This window comes from Ailuropoda melanoleuca, chromosome 8 (assembly GCF_002007445.2).
Source record: "Ailuropoda melanoleuca isolate Jingjing chromosome 8, ASM200744v2, whole genome shotgun sequence".
Lineage (NCBI taxonomy): Eukaryota > Metazoa > Chordata > Mammalia > Carnivora > Ursidae > Ailuropoda > Ailuropoda melanoleuca.
The window spans coordinates 102476157-102503940 of NC_048225.1; the positions used below are offsets into that span (position 1 = coordinate 102476157).

Here is a 27784-nt window from a genome sequence, read left to right on the forward strand (position 1 = left end):
TTTGAGACAATTGATTTTTAATATTTTCTTAAAAAAATACAAAGGAACTGAACTCTTGAGGTCAATACAACTCAGGGAAAGAGGAAAAAAATGGAATTTTGGAATAAAGGGAAAGTGCATCCTTGTTTAGGTTATCACATCCCCACACTCCCAATACCCACAAAACCAAGATTTTCACTCCAAAACACAGGGGAGCCTTGAACGGTGGCTCAGAAATGGCGATAGCAAGTACTGGAACTAATGAAAGGATTTTGGTTGTCCTTGATTATTCTGTCCTGGGATGAATAAAATCCACTCTAAGGACAAGAAACTTATAGTAGGAAAAGGACTAATTGTACCAAACACAGCAGTAAAAAGCACTCTTCAGCAGAAGTGTGCCCTTAAAAGAATGGGGCAGTAATCAGGTAGCTGCACTTTAAGGCTGGTGCCACCCCCACGCTATCCCCAAATAAATAATAATGAAGTATAATAGTGTAGTAGTATTTGATTCAACACAGAAAGATAGTGTCTCACCCATCCAGGCAAACCATGCCATGAATAGGTGAGCCTGGCAGGAAATAAGACGATTGTAAAATCACAGGTACTTCTAGTTTGTTCCCAGGCATACCCAACTCGCACATTTATTCCAGGTCTGCTCTGCCCAACATTTGTTGACTCTAATTTTGTCAGTCTCCGGGGCCAAGATGCACACCATTCTAGTTCAAAAAGACCATGGGGAAATAAAAAGATCCTTCCAATAATATACCCTCTTAAGTCTTCCAGGTTATACTTCAGTGGTGTTCTAGGTTCACTCACATTCCATCAAATTCCGTTGACTTCCCTCACTCTAAACACAGTTCTGTATACCAACCCTGTCCCTTAAGGGAGTGCCAGGTCTCTCCCCAAGCCCCCCAAATTCTGACAGGGGGCTTTTCCCTTTGTTATCCTCCAGAATGGAACCATGTTGCCCCTAGCTACTGTAGACTAGGAAAGATTTTCCTGGAAAACAAGACTTGGATTTTACCCAGCTTACTCAAGTTCATATCCTTCCAATCATCCACGCTGGATACTGGCCATATCTAGCAGTCACACTCACCTTCCTTCTCTGCAATACATGAGGCACAACAGATAGAGAGGTTCTCCTGAGCACATGAGCGTGCGCTCTAGACCAGAAGGAGAGGTGATCTGGCCTCTCAGATCCATTCAGTGCGCACAGTCTTCCCTTGAGTGTCTGTTACCCACCCTCCTCAGGGAGAACTACCAGCACAAGGTGGAGTGTGTGTCAAGTAAGTACAATCATCACTGCACTGGTGCTTGTAATCACCCCGTGCACACAGTGAGAAATAGAGATTCTGGAAAGGATCCTTGACTCTCCCGTAAACTGTCCCTTGGACTGGTCACTAGCTCTGGAGAAGGCTCCAACAATGGTCACTTCTCTCGAAGAACACACACGCCGGCATCACAGCGCTGGGTTCCCATGGATGTCACTACTTCCCAGTTGTCGATGATAGGGTCATAGCACTCAATGCTACTCAGCAGGGAATTCCCATCATATCTGAGTGGGCAAGAAGCAAAAGAAGAAAATGAACTTTCTATTCCTTTCCACACAGTCCTAAATTAAAGGTTGCCACTAGAGCCGTCTCCCCCAACCCAAAGTCTGTCTTGATCCAAAACTTCAGATTGGATCATGTGGTCCTGGATGCATGATGACTCTAGTCTGGCTTCCAAATCCTTACCCTGCAATAGCATAAAGTCTCCCCCGAAGCACCGTGGCCCCTACATAGCATCGTGGAGTGGTCATACTCGTGACAGTTGTCCAGGAATCGGTGCGAATGTTGTATGCTTCAACAGAAGAAAGGTGGGCTGTACCATCAAATCCCCCCACCACATAAATATGGTCGTTCAGCAGAGCTACTCCTGCACCTGGGAGAAAAAGGCATAGCAAGTGAATACTACTAAAGATTAGGATCAGAATTCTAAAAAAAAACATGATCACTGATGGCTAGCTGAGTTCTAAGGTAGCTGACGGCGGTGGACTAGGGCCGGACAGGCCTAAAATAATCTGGTTGTCTTTATTATCACTGTATTTAGAGAAAAGACAGGCAAAGAGGAGAATGGAACCTCAGCCCTTTTACTGTAAGTGTACAGTGAAGAAAGAGCTACTACTCTGATCTGTTGCTCCCCTATCTTTGACCGCAGCACCACCGCGTATGTCAAGATGAGTCAGCACGGTCTACTGTCCTCTCCCTTAGCTATGACTGGTCTTACCAGAGCGCTTGGTGGCCATTGGTGTAACATTAGTCCAATGTCCTGTGTGGGGATCATATTTCTCAACTGAATTTAAGATATTCAAGCCATCATATCCTCCTGAAAAACAAAGTAGAGACCATTTCAGAAAGAATGGGAAATCCTCATGCCCATCCCCAGGCTGCCTTTCTCTGAGCATTTTGACTAATTCTTTTAGTTTCGTTTCTTAAGAGTTTCAATAATCCAAAGAGAAATCTGACAGTACCCTATTTTTCCGCTTCCACGAAAAAGATAACCCCAGCTAACAGAAAAGATATGTGGATAGACTAGGATTTTAGTTGAAAAAAGTCTATGCACTTTATTTTGATAAAAAGGGATCCCCACCCAGAGGTTGGCGCCCATTAAGATGCTTCCCATCTCTGCCTCCCAGACTGAATACCTAGACAATAGATCACTCCGCTGGCCACAACTAGTCCGGCACCCTCCCGGGCTGTCTGCATATCTCCCAGCATGCTCCACTGGTCAATGTTTGGGTCATATCGCTCCATACTGGTATGACGCCTGCTTCCGTCAAAGCCTCCAGACACATAGATCATATCTGCTCAGGATGAAAGAATTATAGACTATTAGAGGATGAGAGATTCCTAATAACTTCTCTTTACAAACTCCCCATAAGTCCTTCAAATGTTTGGGAACAAAAATAGAATGTTTTTCATGGGTAAGTCAATTAAGTCTTATAGATAAGGAAGACATCGCAGTTAAGACATCTAAAAAGATGGGGTGTCTGGATAGCTCAGTCTTTTGAGTGCCCGACTCGACTTTGGCTCAGGTCATGATCTTAGGAGGATTGTGGGATTGGGCCCCACGTCAGGCTCCATGCTCGGCAGGGAGTCTCCTGGAGATCCTCTCCCTCTGCTCCTACCCCCACCCCCAACCCCTGCTACCGTGTGCCCACACTCTTTCTAAAATAATTAAATAAATCTTAAAAAAAAAAAAAAGACATCTAGGGGCGCCTGGGTGGCTCAGTTGGTTAAGCGTCTAACTTCGGTTCAGGTCATGATCTCAGGGTCCTGGGATCAAGTCCCGAGACAGGGTCCCTGCTGCTTCTCCCTCTGCTCCTCCCTCCGGCTCACACACACTCCTTAAATTAAAAAAAAAAAAAAAAGAAAGATACCTAAAAAGAATGGGGTCAGATGGAATCCTCAAAGACTAGCTGGCGTTTGCAAAAATACCACCAGTGCCAATTCTCCACTCAGCACACTGGAACTTGATTTACCGACTCTGTTGTCAGTGTTGAAATATCCATTAATACTGAAAAGCTTTGGTAACGTTAATATTTCCAAAAGCAAAATGGAATATTTAACCTTACCAGTATCTTCCACATTTCACGCTCCTGCCAGATAATAGGAAAGGTATAAACCCTGATCCAGCCACAAAAAATGGAAACGCTGCCCTGCACAGCCAGCAATACCTCCGAGGGTGGTGGCTCCAGCAAGGCCTCGTCGGACATTCATAGGGGCTACAGAATACCAGACCCCATCCTCATCTGCGGTGTAGTCTAGACATTCCACTGAACTCAGGCGAGAACGGCCATCATAGCCACCAATTACATAGATCCGGTCGTGTAGGGACACTGAGGCCACATAACGTCTCTTACGAGTGATGCTCTACAGAATAAGGAGAGAAGAGGTACAAATCATTTCGGGCATGCAAGTCTTGGACTTTACCTTTTGCTAACCTTCCTGTTTTTATCAACCTCCCTCCCCTTCACTTGTCACCATGAACCCTTCTTGAGACAGTGGTTCACCCTCAAGTGGTCAACTGCCTACCGAATGAATACACCTCTTGCTTGTTGTGATGCTTTTAAAGATGCAACCCTTCTGGACACTTGCCTCTTTCCAAGGCTTCCAAAAAGTTTAATGTCTTTCTCTTATCCAGTAACTGATTCCTTCTATTCTATTATCTATTCCAGGCCTAAAGACTGATATCCTTCTATAAAGAAGAAAAGTATCCCCAAACTGCTAATCAAAGGGCCAGGGATCCTAAAAGTTATGAGGATAGATTAAAAGCTTTCCATGTTTTCTGGGACACCTGGAGGGCTCAGTTGGTTGAGCATCTAACTCTTGATTTTGGTTCAGGTCATATCTCGGGGTCATGGGATCAAGCCCTGCATTGGGCTCTGTGCTCAGCAGGGAGTCTGCTTCTCTCCTTCTCCCTTTCCCTCTGCCCAACCCGCCACTTGATCCCCCCAACCAAATAAATAAATAAATAAATTAATAAATAAATCTTAAAAAAAAAAAAAGATTCCCATGTTTTCCCAGAATTATTATTGTTCATCCAGCACTAAAAACTGACACATGAAAGGAGAAAGATATAAACTTCAGACTTCAAATGAACACTAGTTCAATTTAATATAATTAAACACTAAGTTCAGTTTAACAGAGCATGATAATAGAGCATGCTGGGAGTTACACAGACAGCTCAGGAAGGCACCCAAATACTGGTGGGCCAGATAAGTTTAATTTGACACAGGGCCTCTGATATTTCTGAAGTCTGATAGTCTACCTGAAGGGTCAATAACTACTGACTGACTGATCTAGAACCTACTATGTGTATGACACTGGTATGAGGAGCATCATGTGGTTACTAGGCTTTGTTACTTTTAGAGCTGGATTAGTTATGATCTAGAGTCAGGAATTGAGGACATTTAAACTCTTTCCCCATGACTGGTTCCGCCATTACTTACTGGCAAAAAGCTCCACTCCTGAGTCTTGGGGTCATATTTCTCTACCACATCGATGGGAGACTGCTGGCTTCCGAAGCCCCCAACCACCAGAAGCACTTCATTGGCTCCTGAGGACAAAGACAGAAAACGATAGACAGGTTACTTTACCATCCCAGGGGAATCATAAGTAGAAACAGTTGTAGGATTTTGTTTTATGTGGCGCAGAGAAGCAATCTGAAATAAGCCATTCATTGTAAGGCCGCCTAACAGGAAATTCTTTCTGAGGCTCTAGCTCTCGAGGACCTGGATCTCTGAAATTAAACTTTCAGCACAACACTAAAACTCCAGAAGGCAATCTTGAACACACCACACCATTCCGACCCATCTGGACGACTCTGGTTGATACAGTAAGTGAGGTTCTCAGTGCAGGCAGGGGACTAAAGGAACTCCCTTCCCTTCTCGGCCTGTAAAACTCAAAATAGGAGTTTTTTATAATAGGGAAAGAACATTCTCCTAACCTTGTCTTGAGAAAGTTGGAAGTTACAGTTTTTAGAACCAAGTGATAGATTTTTAAAAATCTCTTTCCATGAATGTTTCCAATTTAGCCAACTTTATGACCATGTTCCCTGCCAATTCATCAGAACTGCCAGATAATCATAACAGCAGTCTTTTAAAGAGACTCTTTTTCTCTATTATTTTCCCAAAGGAGGTATTTTGATGACCTTCATAACTCTCCTGTAAGGCCTTCTTGTGATAAAATATCTCCTCCTTTGCCTCTTTTCAAAGAGCAAAGTCTTTTGAGAAAATCCTCTGTACACATACTCTACTAGAGCGCATGGAGAGAATGGAGCATTTTGTACAATTCGATTACTAGGAGAGCACTGAGAAGACCAAGGTGATCTTACAAGTAACTCGCCTTGAAAGCGCAAATGGAGTACCTTTTAACTGACAAAAACACAGATGCACCCCAATGAAGTAATGGCTCTGACAATTACCATCAATAGCTACTATAATCCTTGGGGAAAAGCAAAAATACTACTTTATAATGCTCAATAGGAAGTACACCACCATCACCTACGAAGTATTCTTGCTAAAGAAATGAACCCGAATCTTGAAACCTACCAAGCCTCTAGTCTTATCACCAGTTTATAAGCAATACAGGGGATAGAAGAACATACTAAATGACACTACATGGATGCAATCAGCAAAATCCAGAATGTGGGAAATTCTACAAGTCAAACAGCCTGGTTGCTTCAACAAATAAATTGCAAGGAAATACCAAAGTAGGAGGGAAAAACTTATGGATTAAAAGAGACTAAAGAGAGATAGGAACTCAATGCAACATGTGGACCTTATCTGGATCACAAATGGGGCAACGTTAAGTGTTCAAAAACAAAAACTGGGGAAATATGAACATGTCCTTGTTATCTGATGAAAATAAAGAACTGGTCATGGGTTTTCTTTGAAGAGTGATAATGACATTTTAGATACATTTTTAAAAAGCTCCTTATCTTTCAGAGATACTTATGAAAGCATAATACATATGGATGGAATTATATCCTGAGATTCGCTTCAAAATAGGCCATGAGTTGATAATTGTTGAAACTGGGTGAATATGGGGAATCATTATTCTGTTTCTGTATATGTTTGAAATTTTTCTTAATAACTCACTCTTGAACTCTTAAGTTTAACCTCATTAAAGAGGGCATCTGTCTTGTGTATTTGCCAAATAAGTGGACCCTTTTCCAAGGTGAGCCAGTCTCAAGAGTCAGTTCCCTTTAGAAAAGCAAAGCATTTGAACAAAGGGTACTTTCATATTATGCTTATTTGTGCATAACATTCCTTCAAGCTGGGAGAGGCCATGACCACAAAGTATTTGCTTCTTCCTTGGCAGCCTTATTCCCCTATCTGTCCCTTTCTTCTCTCAGCACCTCTTCTCTCCCTTTGACTTGAATAGAGAAGATAAAGCAATCCTTCTATCCAAACACATTTCCCTTTATAGATAAATACGATGCTAGGGTGCACTTGGGTGGCTCAGGTTGGTTAAGTGTCCAACTCTTGATTTTGGCTCAGGTCATGGTCACAGGGTTGTGAGATCGAGCCCTTTGTCAGGCTCCATGCTGTGTGTGGAGAATGCGTAAGATTCTTTCTCTCCCTCTGCCACCCACCCCCCAAAAATAAAAAAAAACAAAAAAACAAAAAAAAGGTGATGCTAGTGAATGATATCTGTATGGTTAAGACAATGAAAATACTCCACAACTGAGAAGTATTTTCTATGCTTTGCATATTTAAAAAATTTCCACTCATTTTCAGCTCTAATTCCTGTTGCTTTATGTAATTCCCAGAAACAAAAAAATGACAACAAAAAAACCTAGGAAAAAAACCACTCTTCCTTGATAATATGATTTCACTCAGGCAGCTTTTGAAGGATGGGGACATAAAAACAGATAGGAAATATTTAGATTATGTTACAAAACCCAGAGAACTGACAGCACTTCCTCTTATTTCAAAGTTTCTCAGTAAATGTTCTGGTAACTATATGTCTACAATGGAACTTGGACAAAGGTGTCAGTGTGAGTCATTCAATTATTTTATGGTTCTAAATGCCTGGGGCCCTAGACCATTGGTTCCAAAACCTCTTTGCTATTAAGGACTCTTTTCATTATTTTCCCAAGATAAATCTTGTTTTCTAAAAAACTACCTACCAAGCTGGAGCTAAATAATTAACTTCCCCATTACTGCTTGAGTTACACGTAAGTGCCAACAGAGCTTTTGATAAGTATGAGAGCACAAGTGTTTTCACAATGAACGACATAATTTTAGTCATTTCTGATGTCTTTATTTAGTCTGTGTAGCTTTTTCTAGTACGAAAGCCATTTTCTTTTAGAAAATTTATAAAATAACTCGAGGATTAGTGTAATTGTCATCCTTACTTGTGTATTAAGGATGTCATCCTTACTTGTGCATTACTTGGTTAGAAGATTTAGAAATTATATATATTTTTTAAAGATTTTATTTATTTATTTGACAGAGAGAGAGACAGCCAGCAAGAGAGGGAACACAAACAGGGGGAGTGGGAGAGGAAGAAGCAGGCTCCCAGCAGGGAAGCCTGATGCAGGGCTCGATCCCAGATTGCTGGGATCACACCCTGAGCCGAAGGCAGACGCTTAACGACTGTGCCACCCAGGTGCCCCTAGAAATTATATTGCTTGTGATTATAAAACATATGTAAAATACATGCTTGCTACTGAAAGAACTTAGAAAATATCGACAAGTATTATGAAAAATGTTTACCCGTAATTCCACAACATGAAAACATACCAAAATGTAAGAGATTATTCCCTTCCAGCCTTGTTTCTAAATATTTATAAAACATAAATGGGACCACATTTATTGTATCTTGCTGTTTTTATTTTTTATTATTTTTTTTATGATTTTATTTTTTTTAAAGTAATCTCTATATCCACAACATGGGGCCTGAACCACAACTCTGAGGTCAAGAGTTGCACACTTCATCGGCTGAGCCAGCCAGGCTCCGTTTTTTTTTTTTTTCCTAAGATTTTATTTATTTATTTGACAGAGAGAGAGACAGCCAGTGAGAGAGGGAACACAGGCAGGGGGAGTGGGAGAGGAAGAAGCAGGCTCCCAGCGGAGGAGCCTGATGTGGGGCTCGATCCCAGGACTCCGGGATCACGCCCTGAGCTGAAGGCAGACGCTTAACCGCTGTGCCACCCAGGCGCCCCGCCAGGCTCAGTTTATATTTAATTTTCCCAAGATATTAACAAAATATTTTAATACATAATTTTATTACTCTTAGGCATTTCAGGTGTTTGTAATTTGGGCCTATAAACAATCACATATAATCCTGTGATAAATATGCTTGAATATGAAATCCCAGTTATTTTCTTAAGACAGAAATGGAAGGGTTGCTGGGGTGAAGAACACGAACTTTATTACTTTTTTTAAAGATTTTATTTATTTATTCAACAGAGATAGAGACAGCCAGTGAGAGAGGGAACACAAGCAGGGGGAGTGGGAGAGGAAGAAGCAGGCTCACAGTGGAGGAGCCTGATGTGGGACTCGATCCCAGAACGCCAGGATCACGCCCTGAGCCGAAGGCAGACGCTTAACCGCTGTGCCACCCAGGCGCCCCAAGAACACAAACTTTAAAAGAATTTTTTAATATACATTATTAAGAGGAGCACCTAGGTGATTCAGTTGGTTAAACGTCTGCCTTTTTTTTTTTTTTTAGATTTTATTTTTCATTTGACAGAGAGAGAGAGAGCGCGAGAGAGGGAGCACAAGCAGGGGGAGTGGGAGAGGGAGAAGCAGGCTTCCCGCTAAGCATGGAGCCCAATGCAGGGCTCGATCCCAGAACGCTCAACGACTGAGCCACCCAGGGGCCCCTAAGCGTCTGCCTTCTGCTCAGGTCATGATCTCAGGGTCCTGGGATAGAGTCCCGAGATGGGCTCCCTGCTCAGCACGGAGTCTGCTTTTCCATCTGCCCTGGCGCCGCCTCCCCCCTTCACTTGTATGTGTGCTTGCTCTCTCAATCTCAAATAAATAAAATCGTAAAAAAAAAAAATACATTGTAAGATTACTTCCTGAGGTTTACACCAATTTATACTGCCACAAACAGTATAAAGTTGCCAATTCATTCTACTCTCTATAGCTGGATATTGTTTCCTAATCTTTGGTGCTTTGGTGGACAAAAACATTGTATTTATTGTTTTAATTCTTACTTTACTACTAGTAAGACTCTATTAGTAATTAGTAATCAAAAAAGACCCTTTGTTCAACCCCTTTACATTTAGTAGTCAATTGTACTCCCTCCTCTGTGGACTATACACTCAAGTCTTTAGTGTTTCTCTCATGTATTTTTATTATGACCTCTTTATATATAAATGAGTTTAACTCTTTGCCACGGTTGTAGCAAATCTACTTTCCCAGTTTGTCTTATAATGTTGTGCATGATTTTTATTTAGTCAAGTACACTGACCTTTTCCTTTGTGATTTCTTCTGTTGCTTTGTGCCTAGAAAGTCTTCCTCTCCTGGGAGAACTCCTAAGTGTCTCAATGTCTTCAGACCCTAAGTTGGGGACCACTACTCTAACAAACTAATGTGAAAAGAGCTACTGAAAGGAATGATTAGAAGGAAGCCTGCTTATTCTCTGCCAGTGAATTGGGGAGGGAGGGGACTTGTTAAGTTACATTTTCTGTTTATTATGAAGAAAGTATGTCTAAAACACCTGACAAAAACAGCATGAAAAAGCACATTAGTAAAACTGAGGCATCTTGACAGTGCCATTGTCATTACTGGGGGGGGGNGTGGGGGGGGGGGGGGAGTGTGTGTGGGCTGTGGTGTGCTGTTAGAGGACTATAGCAGATAGCCTTCAGGACTGCTAACACCATAAGGTTCAGAGATTACATTTCCACATGTATTGATCTTTAGCTCAGAAAAGGAGACTGTGACAAATTAGAAATTGCAATTTCCACTGTATCTTCTGTGAGAGAGTAATGGGTAAAAGATAAATAACTAAGACAAAACCTCCATCCATTATTTGGCATGCTATTTTTATGTAGCTTAAATTTAATTTCCTTATGCTGTATGTAAAAGAATCATTATCCTGATAGCTGGTTTAACAATCTCTGTGAAGAGAGATGGGTAGAGGATGTGATGGTAGGAACAATTTACTTCTAAGGCACTGACAAGGAGATGCTAAAATAAGAATCTAGTTGGAGACAGCTTCAGAATTTCTTTTCTGGAACTTCTGAAAAATAACCTCACAACTCTAAGGGCACATAGAATCATATTCTAATCTCTCAAGATCTTTTCTGTATTTCTAACATTTCTACACTGACATACAGTACTTAGCCATTAAAAAAATATAGGGCACAAATCATCATTCTACTTAAAGCGATCAGTAAACAGCTTAATTATCAACACCTTCATATACATGAGTCCACAGTTAGATAAGAGAAAAAGTAGACAATAACAAAAACAAAACACCACCCCATAGATCATTTATAACCTAAATAGTGGAATAGGGAAGATAGGAAACGGAAGTGAGGTAATACCTGAGTACTTACTACCTGTCAGCTATAATGTCAGGCATCTTATATATATATATATATTTTTTTTTTTTAAGATTTTATTTGTTTATTTGACAGAGATAGAGACAGCCAGCGAGAGAGGGAACACAAGCAGGGGGAGTGGGAGAGGAAGAAGTAGGCTCACAGTGGGAGCCTGATGCGGGGCTCGATCCCATAACGCCGGGATCACGCCCTGAGCCGAAGGCAGACGCTTAACCGCTCTGCCACCCAGGCGCCCCAGGCATCTTATATATATTATCCCATTTAATCTCCACAACAACCCACTGAAATAAGACATTATTATCCTCATTTTAGAGGCAGAAGCACAGGCTCAGATAAACTGATACCTTACCCAAGGTCATACAACCACTCATTGGTGGAGCTGTGACTTGAACCTAAGGCTCTTGGCTAAAATATCAGCTCACGTATACAGCACTTGTCATGTGCCAAGAACTGTCCTAAGCCTTTTACATAAATTACTTCATTTACTCTTCATAACAACCTTGGAGGTAAAAATTGTGGTGATTCCCACTTTACAGAGGAGGCAACTGGAGCACAGAGAGGTTGTCTCCCGCCAAAGTAAATAAACTTAGTAAATAGTGCTGGGATCTGCACCCACGATCTGGCTCCAGAGTCAGGCTCTGAATTACTACAGGTCACCGCCGAAAACTCCTGTACTTTCAACTACACTGCACTCCTGCACTTTATACTATACTGCTGCTTTTCCTTCCTCTTTTCATTCCAGAATGGCAAACTACTACATTCGAAATAATTTCTAATTCACAATACTCCAAAAATACTGAAATAAAATTATTTTTTTAAAAAATATTTTATTTATTTATTTGACAAAGAGAAAGAGAGAGAGTGCACAAGCAGGGGGAGCAGCAGGCAGAGGGAGAGGGAGAAGCAGGCTCTCCACTGAGCAGAGAGCCTGATGCGGGGCTTGATCCCAGGACCTGGGATCATGACCTGAGCTGAAGGCAGACACTTACCTGACTGAGCCACCCAGGTGCCCCAGGGAAATAAAATTATAACTTACACTAATACTTGACAATTTAGAAAGTGCTTTTACACACTCTATTCCATTTAATCCTCCACACAGTTACTCGAAATAGATAGGGAAGGTATCCCTGGTTTGCAGGAGAGCTCAGGGTGGCGAAGTGACTTGTCCAAGATGACACCGTTACTAAAAGATTAAAAACAGGTCTGAAACAGGTCTTTGTACTTCTTACTGAATGTTTTTTCACCTACATCATAGCACCTGGCAAGGGGTAGTTGAAAAATATCCCTTCCTTCTGCCAAGATGCCGGCTTACCTAGACGAGCCCTCGTCCTGGGTCCCTGCATCTGACTTCGCAGTTCAGGCCTCAGATGAAACTTCTTTGCTTCATCAACTAGATCCCTGCACTGTAAGCTACAGCGGATGAAAGGCTGAAACACAGCAAACAGCAGAGTGAGCCACAGGGGCCATGTCTTTAATATACGAGTATAAATGGCACACATAAGAAGTAACTTGATATAGAAAACCAGTTCCAGAAGGGCTGCTGGTAATAACTATGCAGTGCGTTTCCACAAATTAAGAAAACGATTTTTTAAAAGACAATACATTATTACATGGTTCAAAAATCAAATGACATAAAAAGATATATTGAGAAGTATTCTCTATCCACCTCAGCACTAGGCATTAACTATTTTTATTAGTTTGTCTGTACATCCTTCCAGTGATTACACAGACACAAGTAGGAAATAACTAATAAAAATTTTAAGGGAAAACCAAGAGGCTTCTGTTAATTCCTGGGATGATAGGAAGAAGTAAATCTTGTCTGAAATAATTTCCCCAAGGTTCATAGCACCGTCACGCTGCCTCTGTCTCCCCCTGACAGAGCTCTGTACTGGGCAGCTCTCCTTCACATCTCTAGATTCACTCCACATCCTTCTCCACTCTGCTCGCTGGCTTAGGAGACTGGCCTACAGGAAGTATGTTGTAGGGTCCCTAGGAGCTCTAGAAGAGCTCAGAGGGAGAAGGGGAATGAGGCCAGGCTCCCTCACTGCAGGGTGAGTGGTGAATTTGGGATTTCAGTCTCTTGTGTCAGACTCAAGAGTCTGTACTATGAACTACAATATAAAGAAATAAGACGATAGCTATGAGTTGATAGAAATTACAAATATGAGAGAAAGTTTGACACGTGACACTAACCAGCCTGTAACTTTTCTAACGTGACCGGGAAAACGGTGTATGTAGTTAATTCCCCAAGAGGTCTGGGGCTGGGCCAGAAGAAGGAACACATTCACTGACCTGACCTATCTATATGTTAAACTGCAGAATTCGCCCAAAGTATGGTCTAGGTAAATCGGTGATATATATGGTAAAAATGATGAAAACATACCACACACAAAGAACTTGGGCTGGAAAAACACTTTCATAAATAAACACAGTATAACTCAAATTGATAATAAAATGCATCAAACTACTTTTGTGTTGGTTTCATGAGAGGTCAAAAATAAAGAGACTTGAAAAGCAAAGCATCTTTTTCAGGGCAATTTGGTGCTTATGTTTGATGCAGAAGGGAACATTTATCATCTCATGTTGCTTATGTAAAACACATAAGGACATACAAAACAAAAAAACAAGAAAACAGAAAATTAAACCATAGATTTCCATTTCCAGAAGGCTGACTTGCCAAGCAACTGTCTGGAGACTACCTAGTGCCGTCCTCTCTGGCATTCCTAGACAGGCTAACTGGGAGGTCTGTGCCTACATTAAAATAACCAATTCTGAGTACATAACACTAAGTTGCAAAAGATATTCAAGGTTCTGACCCGGTGTGTTTTGCACGCCTTACCTCAGCATCTATTACATCCGTGATGTACCTGGGGGTCAGCAGGGGCATCCGGACGTACTGCAGCAGGTCAGGCAAGGATTCTTCTCGCTCCTTCTTGGCATGCTTCACCCAGTTGATGACAGCTTCAAAGACGGGCTCTTCAGAATCCACCTATAAGTGTATAATTACACATCATGGAACTCTGCTTTTCCAATTATTTCACAATCAGAAAGTCACCGTGCTTACTTTCTCCTTCCTATTCCCCATCCTCTACTGCCATTGTTTCTTCTCTTCCAGAAAATAGCTAAGCTCTTGGGAAAACAACCCTTGTCCCACACGACTCACTAAGACCAGCTACAGAGCTGCAGTCAAATTGGGTAAAAAATCTGAGATAGTGCCTAATAAAGCATCAGTCATGAGTTGGCTCTTACTTCAGAAGTTTTTCTGTTCCTGAATTTTTTTTCTGATCATGTTTGAAACTTTACAGGGGGAGGAGGAATCTGTTGCCCTATTCAAAACTGTTTTTTTTTTTTTTAAAGTATGCTTTATGCTCAATGTGGGTCATGAGCTCATGACCCTGAGATCAAGACGTGCATGCTCTACCAATTGAACCAGCCAGGCACCCCCAAAATTGGCTCTTGAAACAACCTGTGTTCACTAAGTGTTATCTAATAACCTCCAGGATTGGTCCCCAACTCCTCCATCCGAGCCTGTGAGGCAGGAACCTCTTTTGTTATGCTATAATGCTGCAGTTTCCAAAGAATTGTCAATTAGCATCTGAACCATTACTATTTATCAGGCACTGTGCTTTGAGATGATATATATAATTAATCATGGGGAGTGTATCTGTTCTGAGATACCTTTCAGAATGTGACAGTGCCTAGATAAAGATACCGCTCTGTGAAGTTTTCCCAAGAACTGAAATAGAGAAAATGTTTCAGAATGTTCATTCATTGGATCTAGCAAACACCTATTGAGTGCCATGCACAGGGCTGGAAGCTGGTTATACACTGGTAACAAATTAGACATGAACTTTCTTTTTATGTGGGGAGATAATGGTAAAATGCACAATCCCACTCTTGTCATTACATACCATGTAGGAAAAGTATAGGGGCTATGAGACAGAGTAACATGAGATTTCCTAAATCAGACTGATGGGTCAGAAAAGGCCTCCCTACAGAAGAAGCACAGTTCATTCCAATGGATGAGTAGCAATTAGCCAGGAAGAGTGAGAGAGAATGCCAAGGCAACAGAAGACCACATGCAAAAACTCTAGAGCTGTACCGTCCAATATGGTAGCCACTAGCCATGTATGGCTATTCACATTCACATCAGTTATAATTAAGTTAAATTAAAAACTCAGCTGCTTCTCAGTCATACTAGCCACATTCCAAGTGCTCAACAGCCACATGTGGCTAGTGATTAGCAAACCAGACGGCACAACTATCGATCCTCTCCATCTTCACATCATGGTCTACTGGACAGCACTGTCCTAGAGCAAAAACGAACAGACTACAGGCTGGTATAGTAGAATGAATGAGGCAGGGGAAGAATAGTAAAATCAAGCTGGAGAGGTAACCAAGAGCCAGCTCAGAGAGAGCCTTAGAAGACTGGAATTTACTCTAACAGCAATGGGAAACCACTAAAAGGTTTCAACCAAGCCTGTGATCTGATCATACTGATGTTTGTAAAGATTACCCTAACTACCATGGGTAGAACAGTTTAGAAGGGCCAAGGGCTGGGACACCAGTTAGAGGCTCCTCTGGCACATTAGGCAAAAGGTGATGGGTGCTATGGGGTGCTTGGGTGGCTCAGTCGATTGGGCATCTGCCTTCAGCATAGGTTGTGATCCCCGGGGTCCTGGGATCAGGCCCTGCATCAGGTTCCCTGCTCAGTGGGGAGTCTGCTTCTCCCTCCCCCTCTGCCACTCCACCTCCTTGTGCTCTCTTTCCGTAAAATAAATGAATAAAACCTTAAAAAAAAAAAGAAAAAGTGATGGGTGCTTAGACTATGGCAGTGGTGATAGAAATCTATGCACCAAATTTATGGGAGGTCAAACTAACCCAGCCTACTGATGGATTAGAAACAGAGGAGTGTGCAGAAGGCTATCCACAATTTAAAAAAATTTTTTTTCTGAAGACAAGAATGACAAGCTAATAGTTATAAACAGCTACATGCTAGGCTCTGATAGAGTCTAGGTTTAAATTAGATTTATCAATTTATAATGGGGTTTTTCAATCATGAGCAGATATCCTTGATCTTACTGAAGACAGAATAAACTAGCGTTGTGGAGAAACAGCTAAACTGGGAGGAAAAAACCCCTACATTAATGCTTCACTATGGAGAAAAATTTCCCCATAATAAATTTGCACAGAGAGCTATTTTATGTATCGGGCACTGATATTTAATGATCAGAATGGCCCTATGCACTAAGCATGACTATTATCTACAGAAGAGGAACCTGAAGATTAGTGGTTAGGTTAACATGTGTCACACAGCCAAAATAAACCCCAGGATGATTCTAAAGCCCATGTAGTTTTAACCAGTACAATATACTGTTTCCCATTGTGTTAAATACTATCGTTTTATATAATTAAGAAGAAGTATTAGTTAGGGAGTAAAACATCTGGTTCCTCTTTCTGGCTGGTATATGGAAGAGAAAAAAACATGCCATTTGCTGTCTTTCCAGCAAAAAAGACAGTCTTGACAGAGGCTGAAGGAAGACTATACAAAAGAGTTCTCAAACTCTTTTGGTCTCAGTTTCTGAATAAAAAAGTTAGTCTTTTGCTCTCCCCGTTCCATTAATTTTATTCCAAAGTCTATACAGTTCTAAAATAACTGCTTGCTGACTTGGTCAATGAGAAACTAACTAGGCAACCTGCTCACTGTTTCTTGGAACAGAACAATCCAGAGCCAGATGGCCCAGATATGAGGCCTGGCTCTACCACTTGCCAGCTCTGGTATGCTGGGTACCCTCAAAGCCTCAGTTTCTTCCTCTGAAGAAAGGACACACTTTTGAGAAAATACATTAGATAAAATATACCAGGAATGGTACCATTAAAATGAGAAGACCAGGGTGCAGGGATCTTTATCTTTTTTGTCCACAATTGGATCGCTGGCACCTGGAACCGTTCTGGACACACCATAAGTGCCCAATAAATATTTAATAAAGGAACCAATAGTAAATGCTGAGTAAGTTTTAGCTCTTTCATTATGTGCAGTGAACTTCAAATCTATAAGTACTCATTCTATTTACTATATTTTCTAATGTATGGATAAATCAAGAAAAATCAAAATATTCTAGCATGTTACTAGTTTCCAAAGTCTGAAGAACGTGTGATTTGTCTGTACCTGGCATTTCAGTGCAAGGACACAATGTCCTACCTCAGCAAGAGTGAGAACAAAACTTTAGCAACTATTTGCCTCAGTAACATTTTTAACAGCAGCTTCTCTGGACTAATGTGACACCATGTCAAACTGTCAAATGATTCCTCTTTAGTTGGAAACAATGTCACCAATGTGCCCTAATCAATCTTCCCTCAGGAAAGTCAGTAGGGAAAAGCAAAAAGAAAATGTTGGCTAAAATTTGAGAAGAAGCATTCTTAAGACTATTTATTATATTACATAAAAATCCTAGTTTTAATAAAATAAATTAGTTATCATTCGATTTACAAAAGTATATTACAGAATTTCTTTAGCAAATTCCTTCTTTAGCACTTAGAATATTCATCAGGGGTGCCTGGGTGGCACAGTGGTTAAGCGTCTGCCTTCGGCTCAGGGCGTGATCCCGGCGTTATGGGATCGAGCCCCCACATCAGGCTCTTCTGCTGGGAGCCTGCTTCTTCCTCTCCCACTCCCCCTGCTTGTGTTCCCTCTCTTGCTGGCTGTCTCTATCTCTGTTGAATAAATAAATAAAATCTTTAAAAAAAAAAAAGAATATTCATCAGACTTTGATTCTTCCTAGTATTAAACTGAGGTGGCACTAACTTCTGGGAATCCACTAATTTAAAACTCATTTATTATTATTATTATTTTTAAAAATTTTATTTATTTATTATTTGACAGAGAGAGAAACAGCCAGCGAGAGAGGGAACACAAGCAGGGGAGTGGGAGAGGAGGAAGCAGGCTCCCAGCAGAGGAGCCCGATGCAGGGCTCGATCCCAGAACCCTGGGATCACACCCTGAGCCGAAGGCAGACGTTTTAACGACTGAGCCACCCAGGCGCCTCCATTTTTTATTATTATCTAAGGAGAGCAAGAGGAAAACAATGAGCTCTTACCTTCCTACAGAATCGAATTTCTCTTGACTGGGGGAAACCAAACCTAACAGATGGATTTCTATCCTACCACTTGGCTCTGCTAGGCATTTTCTAGGAGTTAGCTAACTAGACAATTCAACCACTGGAAATCAATGCCTTGGGTTTCAAAGACATCTAAAGCCCTATACTGGACTTCTCACTCCAACTGTCAGCCTAACTAGAGATCTCTATGCAATAAAAACTCTGCTAAACTGCTGGCACTATGATTTAGCATTAGGATTGACTAAGATCCTTCTTGCTGGGGTAAGTCACTGAACCCTTGCCCGCCCACAGGTAGTTTCTCCTCTGCTAGGTGAAAAACAACTCCTTCAAGGCCCAGTTCACGTGTTCCTTCTTCCCACTCCCTCATACCCCCATTAGGCACTTATGATCTGCCTCCTGCTTAAGATCGCCAACCTTTTTTCACTTCCTTTTTGATCCACTTCCTTTTTGATCTAATTTTAACTTAGGTTTAATTCTTCCTTCTTCTAATTCCTTCACTTTGAATAAGTTCATTATTCTGATACTGTATGAGTTTTGTCTTTTTGTATGTCTCTACCACTACACTGTGAATTACTGAAAACAAGAACTGCATCTTATTCATTTTTGGATCCACAGCACCTGACATATATAGTTTATTGAGAATATCTACTGCTGTGTAGTAGATATTCTTTTTTTTTTTTTTAAGATTTTATTTATTTATTTGACAGACAGAGACATAGCCAGCGAGAGAGGGAACACAAGGAGGGGGAGTGGGAGAGGAAGAAGCAGGCTCCCAGCAGAGTATCCTGATGTGGGGCTCGATCCCAGAGCACTGGGATCACACCCTGAGCCGAAGGCAGACGCCCAACGACTGAGCCACCCAGGCGCCCCAGTAGATATTATCAATAAATTTTTGTGAAATGAGCGAATGAGTAATAGAGAAGTATTCTACAGAAATCTACCTTACTTCCAATTTCTGCTTATTCCACACTCTCTGTAATAGTGACTCTTGGGACACCTGGGTGGCTCAGTCGGTTGAGTGTCTGCCTTCGGCTCGGGTCATGATCCCAGGGTGCTGGGGTCGAGTCCCACATCAGGCTCCCTGCTCAGCCTGCTTCTCCCTCTGCCTGCTGCTCCCCCTGCTTGTGCGCTCTCTCTCACTCTCTTGCTCTCTGGCAAATAAATAAATAAATAAAATCTTAAAAAATAAATAAATAGTTGTAAGACATCCAGAGGAAACATTAAAAAAAAAAGTGACTCTTAACCATTGGGATCATATATTGAGGAAGGTGGCTAACTCCCTCCCATAAAAGCGCAAATAAATTTGGCATATAATTTCAGGGCACTGAAATTGTCAGCCAATACTGACACTTGATTGAGATGCCCTGCTACAGAAACGCAGTAATTCCACATCGTTTTTCCCAAGCTTCTGTAAGGGCCCCGTCTTGAAGAAATCCTAATACCAAGCCAAATTTATACCTGAATTTCATCACACTTGATTAGCTTTTCCACCTCTCCTTGACTTAGAAGAATGAATTCTTCATGCTGTACCACTTCAGGAAAATGCTTCTGGCTAAAAACCTCAGCTGCTTGCATCAGGTCAACACAATTGTGAGTTTCAGCAAAATCCCTGATACCCAGGCAATTGGAGGGGTCCAACTGACTTTCTAAGAACTCACAGCAGGCTTGCTTCACACCTAGGACAAACACAGACAATGAACACTTCAGGGTACTGGACCAGGTGTGAACTGGTCTACATTCTTGGATCGAGATATCTTCTCTACACATCTTCTCTACAAGGTAACAGAGGAATCTATGGCTCAACACCTGATGATCAGATTAGAAATTTTATGCTTAAGGAATTCAAATACAATTTCTTTCTTATGTGCTATGTGACCTTCAAGCAAGGCCTTTACAACTGTGTCTGTTTCACCTTTAAAATAATTATAGCAAGACAAATTGTTTCTGTGGACACTTGCACAATTAAACAAAAATGCTTACAAAACTTGGGAAATCAAGCTTTTATAAAACCAATCAAAATTTAACACAATGTACCTAATTTCTACTCTATATGCAAACTTACTGAAAGACTCCTATGAAAGAAAAGTAAAAGATACTAACACCAATCTTTTATTTCTCTAATTGACAAGTTCAGAGTATAAACCCAACTTTACAGCTGTGCACTAATGCAAAAGTTTCACACTGTTTTCAATCATGTATTAAAAAAAGTGAAAATTTTCAACCATGTGTTTAGAAAAACTGAAAATCATAGACACATTAGAGCAGATTAAGAAAGACGGACCGGGAACAGGAATGTTTAACCCTGTGAAAACAGTATATACTTTCATTTTTGTATGTCAATTTAAATTTTCAATAGATAATTTACAGGATTCAAAAATTCGAAGTACAAAAGCATTTGCCATGAATAATCCCCCAGCCTCCCTATCCACCTGGCCATCTAGTTCCTTTTCATGTAGGCCACGAATAGTATCAGCCTCCTGTGTTTCCCTGTAAAGCTACTGTGTACATATATGTAAAAAAAATGCGTCTATTACCCCCTCTTCCATTTTTTAAAAAACAGAAAAGGTGTAAATGCTCTCTTCTAAAGAGCCAAACACTCACACGTGGAGCAGTTCTTTGATATTGTGATTGAAATCTGATCTTCGGTGCCACAGGCAGTAAACATGAGTGCCCACAGTCTGTCTCCATAATTTCCAGGATTAAGCTTACATCATTAATTTTAAGCATTTCCAAGGCTGCCCTGGCACGACAGCGACTTCACCATCCGTACCTTTCAGCTGGAGCAGACAGGCTGCAGGGAGCAGTTCCTGCACGTTCTCCACCGTCACGTGGACCGTTTCAGTGTACACAAAGTCCAACAGAATTTCCATTGTAGAAGCAGTTAAACCTTGAATATCAACATAAGGTTTCCCCTTCTCTGAAAGCTGAAAATTCAGGGTATGAAATAATGGTGGTTATAATTCCACGAGATAAATGCAGAATCTCATAACCATGAGCTTGAGGAGATATTAATATTAATTGAATATACAGCTTTAAAAAATTATGGTCTAATTTGCTTGATTTGTATAAAGCAACTATGGCCTATATTTGTAGCTTTTCAAATTGGGGGCAGCTGTATGTAACCCAAGAGCACACAGTGAGGTGACACCTTGGAATATCAATTTTACCAGTGCATAATTTAAAACACTACTTTCGTAATAAAACAAACATAGAGCTATTACAGAATAGAATGTAAAAATTCTGTGAACATACTACTGGTGTCCCTGAGCTTTTAAGATAAAACACAAAATTTCAATGAAATTTCATGCTTGTAGAGGACCCTGTGGCTTACAGCTCCAGACACTCCAGGACTACTCAATGTTGTTCTATTTGTCCTTAGACTACATTTGGTAATGACAAAACATGCAAGTCATCTTAAGGGGCCTTCTACTACTGAACATAACTGAGTTGTTTGATACTTTTTTTCAAAATATTGGATTGAGTCTATTTCAGGATTACTGAATTGTTAGTGGCATATTTAGTCCAGATCATGTATCCTTGGAGTTATGAGTACCGAAGAGGCCAGATAATCGTAGAAAATTGTTTAAGAGTGGAAATCTTCAGTTTTGCAGGACAGTAAACTACTTGAGAATTGATTACCTTATGAAAATTTTATTACATCTTAACCTTAGTTAGACATTCAAATTTCTCACAAAACTCCAGTGCACTTCCATTATGAACTAAATATCTTTATCATCTTTGATTCCTCCAACAGCCTAAAATAATAATCAAAAGGTGTTCTTCACCAAAGCCAATAACAAAATCAATCCCTAACATTATTTTGGAAAAATGTTTTATTAACATTTCACATAGAATATTTACAAGCAGATATATATAAGTACAGCTATTCCAGAAATTTCTTATTCAACAAACCATATTCCCATCAGTCAAATAACTTAAATATGACAATATTTCACTACTTATTAACTCAGAGCAATTTTTGCATCATTTCACATTTATATTTGCTTTACAAGTTTTCCAAGTGTTTCTTATTTACTATTATTTCACCTAATTCTCACAGCAACCTGGTAAGAATTTAGAGGTCTGGTATTATTCCCATCCAAAGAAGTTCTGTGACTTAACTAAGGTATCTTAACTAGCAAGAGACAGCTAAAACTCAGGTCCTTTTTTGTCTTACTCAAATGATCTTTCCATTGGACCACATTCGAGGAGCCTTTCAGGGCTGGAAAAGAATAATGAAACCATCTAGTTCAACTACTTTATTTTAAACATCAACCCAGTGAAGTCAGATGGTTGTCAGGGTTCACGCAGTATTGCTGAGAGACCTGAGCCTAGGACCCAGATCTCTGGGCCCTCTCCTTTGTACCAATTACTCTTAAAAATAAAGACAAAACCGGGGTGCCTAGGTGGCGCAGTCGTTAAGCGTCTGCCTTTGGCTCTGGGCGTGATCCCAGCGTTCTGGGATCGAGCCCCACATCAGGCTCCTCTGCTGGAAGACTGCTTCTTCCTCTCCCACTCCCCCTGCTTGTGTTCCCTCTTGCTGGCTGTTTCTCTCTGTCAAATTAATAAATAAAATCTTAAAAAAAAAATAAAGACAAAACCATCTGGCATTTTCTTGCCTAATACTAGTTTTTAAAGAAAGACTATAAAATAATCACTGATGAGAAAAAAGAAAGAATTCTTTTATAGAACTCCACACCAATTTCAGTGTGCAGAGAGAGTAAAGACAGACTAATTTTCCTCAAGCTGACAAAGAACAGGGTGCACAATGTACAATCAGTAGTCAGCAGTCCTGACCCATTAGTACTTCATGCTCAGCACTGCTGAGAGAACCTTCCTTACCCAGTTAAATGCCAACTGCTTCTGATGCTCTTGGGCAGATACTGTTTCTGGAGGGACGATACAGGACAGGGATCTGTGACGTTATATTACACAAGAGCATTTTAAAATTAGCCTGAATTAGCAGGAATGATCTGTCAGGTTTCCATGTTTTCCTACCAGCCATGTGACTGAGCATTGGCTCAGAGCTTCATAAACTATTTTGGCTTTGAAATTACAGAATATAAAAATCCACATATCAGAGGCTGAGGAAACACAGTAGGTAAAATCTGTATAAGGCAAGTAAGTTAAGATTTGTATAAAGCAATACTCGTAGCTTTTCAAATACGGCATGTATTGTTTGGGTTTAGGGTCAGAAAATTAAGGAGTAAACCCCGTCTCTACCATTTATAAGCCACGTGACCTAAGGCAAGTCACTTAATATCTGAGACCTTGTTTCTTCTTTTGTAAAATGAGATGGTAACATCTAATCCTAGGGCGAATGAGATACAGCCATCACTCTCCTATTCATATCCAAAATCAATATCTTCACTAAGGTGATGAGATTAACTAAAGAAAAAAATTCACTGATGGTTAAAAAAAATTTTTTTAAAGATTTTATTTATTTGAGAGAGAGAGAGCACATGCGTGCACATGAGCAGGGGGGAGAGGGAGAAGCAGGCTCCCCGCAGAGCAGGGAGCCTGAAGTGGGGCTTGATCCCAGGACCCCAGGATCATGACCTGAGCCGAAGGCAGACCGCTTAACCGACTGAGCCACCCAGGTACCCCCCCCTTTTTTAATTTTTAAAGGGGTGCCTGGGTGACTCAGTCAGTTAAGCCTCTGACTCTTGATTTTGGCATAGGTCATGATCTCAGGGTCATGAAACTGAGCCCTGCATCAGACTCCCCGCTAGACATGCAGCCTGCTTAAGATTCTCTCTCCCTCCCTTTGCCTTCTCAACGTCCCCGCTCAAGTGCTCTCTTAAAAAATTTTTTTTTGAAAATAACGTTAACATAATGATATATTTCAGGCGTACGTATAAGTATAGATACATGATATAATACACACTGGTGTAGTCTCACTCAAGCTTAAAAAAATTCAAGAGCCTGGGTGGTTCGTAGGTAAAGCACCCAACTTCTGATTTCTCGATTTCAGCTCAGGTCCTGATCTCAGGGTTGTGAGATTGAGCCTTGAGACAAGCTCCATGCTCAGCTTCCCTTCTCCTTCTGCCTCTACCCCCCCGCCCCCCCACCCCACTCTTGCATTCTCTCTCTAATAAATAAGTCTTAAAAAAAATTTAAAGATAATTGATTTAAAATTTAAAAATCAGACTTGAGATTTTGAAAAATAAAAAAGCTGCAGTGGCTCTCTGCTGTTTGGCTTTCTAAGAGTACTTCACAATATATTCAACAGCCTTACTCTAAGTATTCTGCCAATTACTGAAGCAGTTTTTTTTTTTTTTTAAGATTTATTTATTTATTTGAGGGGGGAGGGGCGGAGGAGAGATTCTTCAAGCAAATTCCCAGGTGAGTGGAGGGGAGCAGGAGGGTAGGTGGCTCGATCTCACATCCATGAGATCACAGCCTGAGCTGAAACCAAGAGCTGGACACTTAAACGGCGAAGCCACCCAGGAGCCCCTAAAGCAGTCTCTCTTTCTTTGTTTTGTTTTTTGTTTTCAAAGATTTTATTTATTTATTTGACAGAGAGAGAGTGAGAGCACAAGCAAGGGGAGCAGCAGGCAGGGGGAGAACGAGAAGCAGACTCTCCACTAAGCAGGGAGCCTGATGCGGGGCTGGATCCCAGGACCCCAGGATCATGACCTGAGCCAAAAACAGACACCTGCCAACTGAGCCACCCAGGCGCCCAAGCAATCTTTTTTAATATCTATAAACACAACCTTTTTTCTTGTCGAGTCAACCTTTTCCTGATTCCCTTTAACTGCTTATACGCCACAGTCTGCATCTTTTTCCAAGTTATACTCCATATACCTATACAGTCATGAAGTCATTTATTAAGTCCTCCTCCTCTCATTTGAAATTACTCTAAATCTACATTGGTAGAATGAATGTTGATTTTCTTCATATATTGTTAGATGGAGTTGGATGAGGACTCTGCCTTCCTTCCCTTCCCCCTTATCCTCCTGGAATTCACTTTAAAATATTAGACTTCAGAAGGAGAAAAAAACAGGAAAACAAATTTTAAAAATAAGTAAAATCCAGTAGCTGACATGTGTTTTACCACATGCCAGTCACTGTTCTAAACACTTCTGTGATTTTCTGAAATAACTGTCACAATAACCATATGTGATTGCACATTGCTCTTACCCCTAATTTAGAGATGAGGAAACTAAGATATAGTCTAAAGGCAGTTTTTGACCAGAGCCAGCCCACTGAACCACCATACTATAGAAATTCACTATTATATCAAACTTCTACTATTTTATTCAGCAAAATGAGACAACTATAAGGTTACAAGGGTGAGCTTCATTTGTGAGGCAGTAACTTACCACTTACCTCACTCGTGAACATGGCGCAGAAGTAATCACTACAGGCGGCCAGCACAATCCGATGAGCGGGGAAGTCTTTCTGCTCTACTCTCAGAGTCACATCACAGAGGGTATTACTCTTCCGGAGAGAGTTCATTGAATTGAGGATGGATTTAGCGTGAGTATTTGTCATTATGTCTTTGGGGGCCATAATGCCTCCCATCAAGTAATATGGAGAAAGAATGAAAGGGGTCCTTCGATTCTGCAAGAGAAAAAAACCCAGAGCACACCTGAAGGATTAGGAAAACTAAACATATTCAGTGAGCTACACAAATTGAGGAAGCTTCCTCAGACCCAAATACAAGCAGAGAGTACTCCTATTCCTGGTCTAACCACAACAATCTAGCCACGAACCCAAGTAAAAACAATCTCTTCTTCCTCCAAATTCCAATACTGAGTGTCCCTACCACTTGACATTTATTATATCAATACTCAACTGTACTGTAAATAGGAAAAAATGACACGTATCTTGCATATCTTCACAGTGCTGTCACAGTCTCAAATGATAAAATGAAAAGATAAAATTTCCTAAAGGTGTGGTATCGCTATTACTTAATATTCATAAGCAGATTAAGTAGGTAAGTATTTAGAGAATAGGAGTCTGTTTTATATATTTTTTCCTATCCTAGCAGGTGTACATGCTTAGAAATCAAATGCGAGAAAAGAAAAATTGTGTATTCAACTTAGAGCAATAAAGGCCAGAGTCAGCAAAAATCAACTTTTTTTCTAAAGAAGTATGCAAAGAATTATTATGACTTCCAAATATATCTGGATTTCTTCTTAAAATGACATTTCCAATGAGGACCCAATACCTACCATGAATAATGGAGACACTGCAAGCTTACCTATGGACTTTCACCTGATCAAGTTAGTGGAGCTCTTCTATGGAAGGGTCTTCCTACTCTACATTAGCAGTTAATGCCCAGTAGTAATTCTTCTACACTGAAACGAAGAGCCTAATTATTAGGATAGAAACCTATTAAAACTCCACTACTAATTTTACTGCCATAGCCAGTCACTTGCAAAGTTCACTTGTATGCATCAATTAAAAAAACTCCATAATACATTCCATATTTAAAAACCTCAACGTACTTTTTACTTTCTTGATTGTTGACAGGCTTTAGAGACTTTTTTTTTTTCAAGGACAATTTCTGGGGAATGAAATGGGATGGTTATTCAGAGAGTCTTATTTGGAATCTATAACTTTCTGAAATAATCCAAGGGAAAAAAATTAAACAATGATCTTCAAGAATCCGCAACTCACAACCATAATTTTTGAATAGCACAAACAAAATCCTAAATTCTCATCTACTCCTAGACATTATTATTTTATAAGCACTCTAGATAATCTCTCCAACAACCTGCAAGATCCATCTGACAGAACAAGAGGTGATTCATCAAAGCATATGACGTTGTTCAAAAAGATTTTCCTTAAGTCTACTTACTTTCAATTCTGGAGATGTAAGAGAAGTCTGAACAGATGCCCACTTACTGTGAAGATTTTCTGGGGCGTTACCACAGGGCTCATCCTAGGGCTGGGTCTTACAGTTTCAGTGTCAAAACTGACAGTAACCTTAATTCAGTGTAATCTTCCTCCTTGGGGATTCCTGCCTCATCAAGCAAAACCTCAGCCATATCTTTCTCTCTCACCTTTTTGGAACTTCCATTAAGATCTGAATAAAGGGAGATTCGGAATACGGATCTGAATACGGAAGATTCGGGAAGGGGCGATAGCGAAAAGGTGTCAAATTCCGGAAAGACTAAATTCCAGGTGGGAAAAGGGGAAGAATTCCAGGTGGAAGAAGGAAAGACAGTCTCCCCGCCTGACAACACCGGGAACAGCGCTGGCAGCTCCAGGTGGAGGTCCGGGAGGGGCGCGGTCGGGGAAGGACTGAGAGGAGGGCGCTCCAGGCCAGAGCGCCCCCAGCCTCGCAAGCCTTCCTCCGCTCCCTGGCATCTCTGCGTTCCAATCCGGAGGGAGGCGATGGATGGGGGAAGGGCCGTAACCGGGAGCCGGGGGCTAGGAAGGGAACGGCAGAGCTGCCTGCCACCACCTCCGTGCGACTCACCTCCACTCGCGGACCCACCCAGCCACGCCAGGCCTGTTCCCGGCCCGTGGGGATTGGGTGGGGCGCGGGGCCAGCAGGCGGCTCAGGAGAAGCCCAAGCGCCGCCGCCGCCCCGACCCGCAGGCTCTGAAGCCGTCACCGTGGTAGTCCAGGATCTCGCCTCCGCGGCCGCGCGACGTGATGACGTA

General features: G+C 41.1%; 1 protein-coding gene across 2 annotated transcripts; it reads right to left on the reverse strand.

The window, feature by feature from the left end:
* On the reverse strand, positions 1-27784 carry KLHL12 (kelch like family member 12). Of its 2 annotated transcripts, XM_034667057.1 has the most exons (13): positions 27598-27784; positions 26374-26470; positions 25497-25730; positions 20935-21088; positions 19623-19840; positions 13886-14035; positions 12359-12473; positions 4973-5079; positions 3698-3893; positions 2666-2824; positions 2248-2346; positions 1716-1902; positions 1-1534 (listed from the first exon to the last, which is right to left on the reverse strand). In XM_034667057.1, the coding sequence occupies exons 3-13, from the start codon at positions 25689-25691 to the stop codon at positions 1408-1410; spliced, it is 1707 nt and encodes a 568-aa protein (XP_034522948.1). In that variant the 5' UTR covers positions 25692-25730; positions 26374-26470; positions 27598-27784; the 3' UTR covers positions 1-1407. The 2 variants fall into 2 exon arrangements, with proteins under 2 accessions (XP_034522948.1, XP_002925475.1); XM_002925429.4 differs by lacking the exon at positions 26374-26470 and having other exon boundaries at positions 27598-27783.

What these genes read in the sequence shown, in the direction of transcription:
- KLHL12 (XM_034667057.1), bottom strand. Translation starts at nt 25,691, where the DNA reads ATGGGAGGCATTATGGCCCCCAAAGACATAATGACAAATACTCACGCT. An exon ending in CAGGACGAGGGCTCGTCTAG is followed by an intron (nt 5,080 to 12,358) that starts GTAAGCCGGCAT and finishes CTTTGTCCTCAG; the next exon opens with GAGCCAATGAAGTGCTTCTG. An exon ending in AGACTTTATGCTATTGCAGG is followed by an intron (nt 1,535 to 1,715) that starts GTAAGGATTTGG and finishes TTGCCCACTCAG; the next exon opens with ATATGATGGGAATTCCCTGC.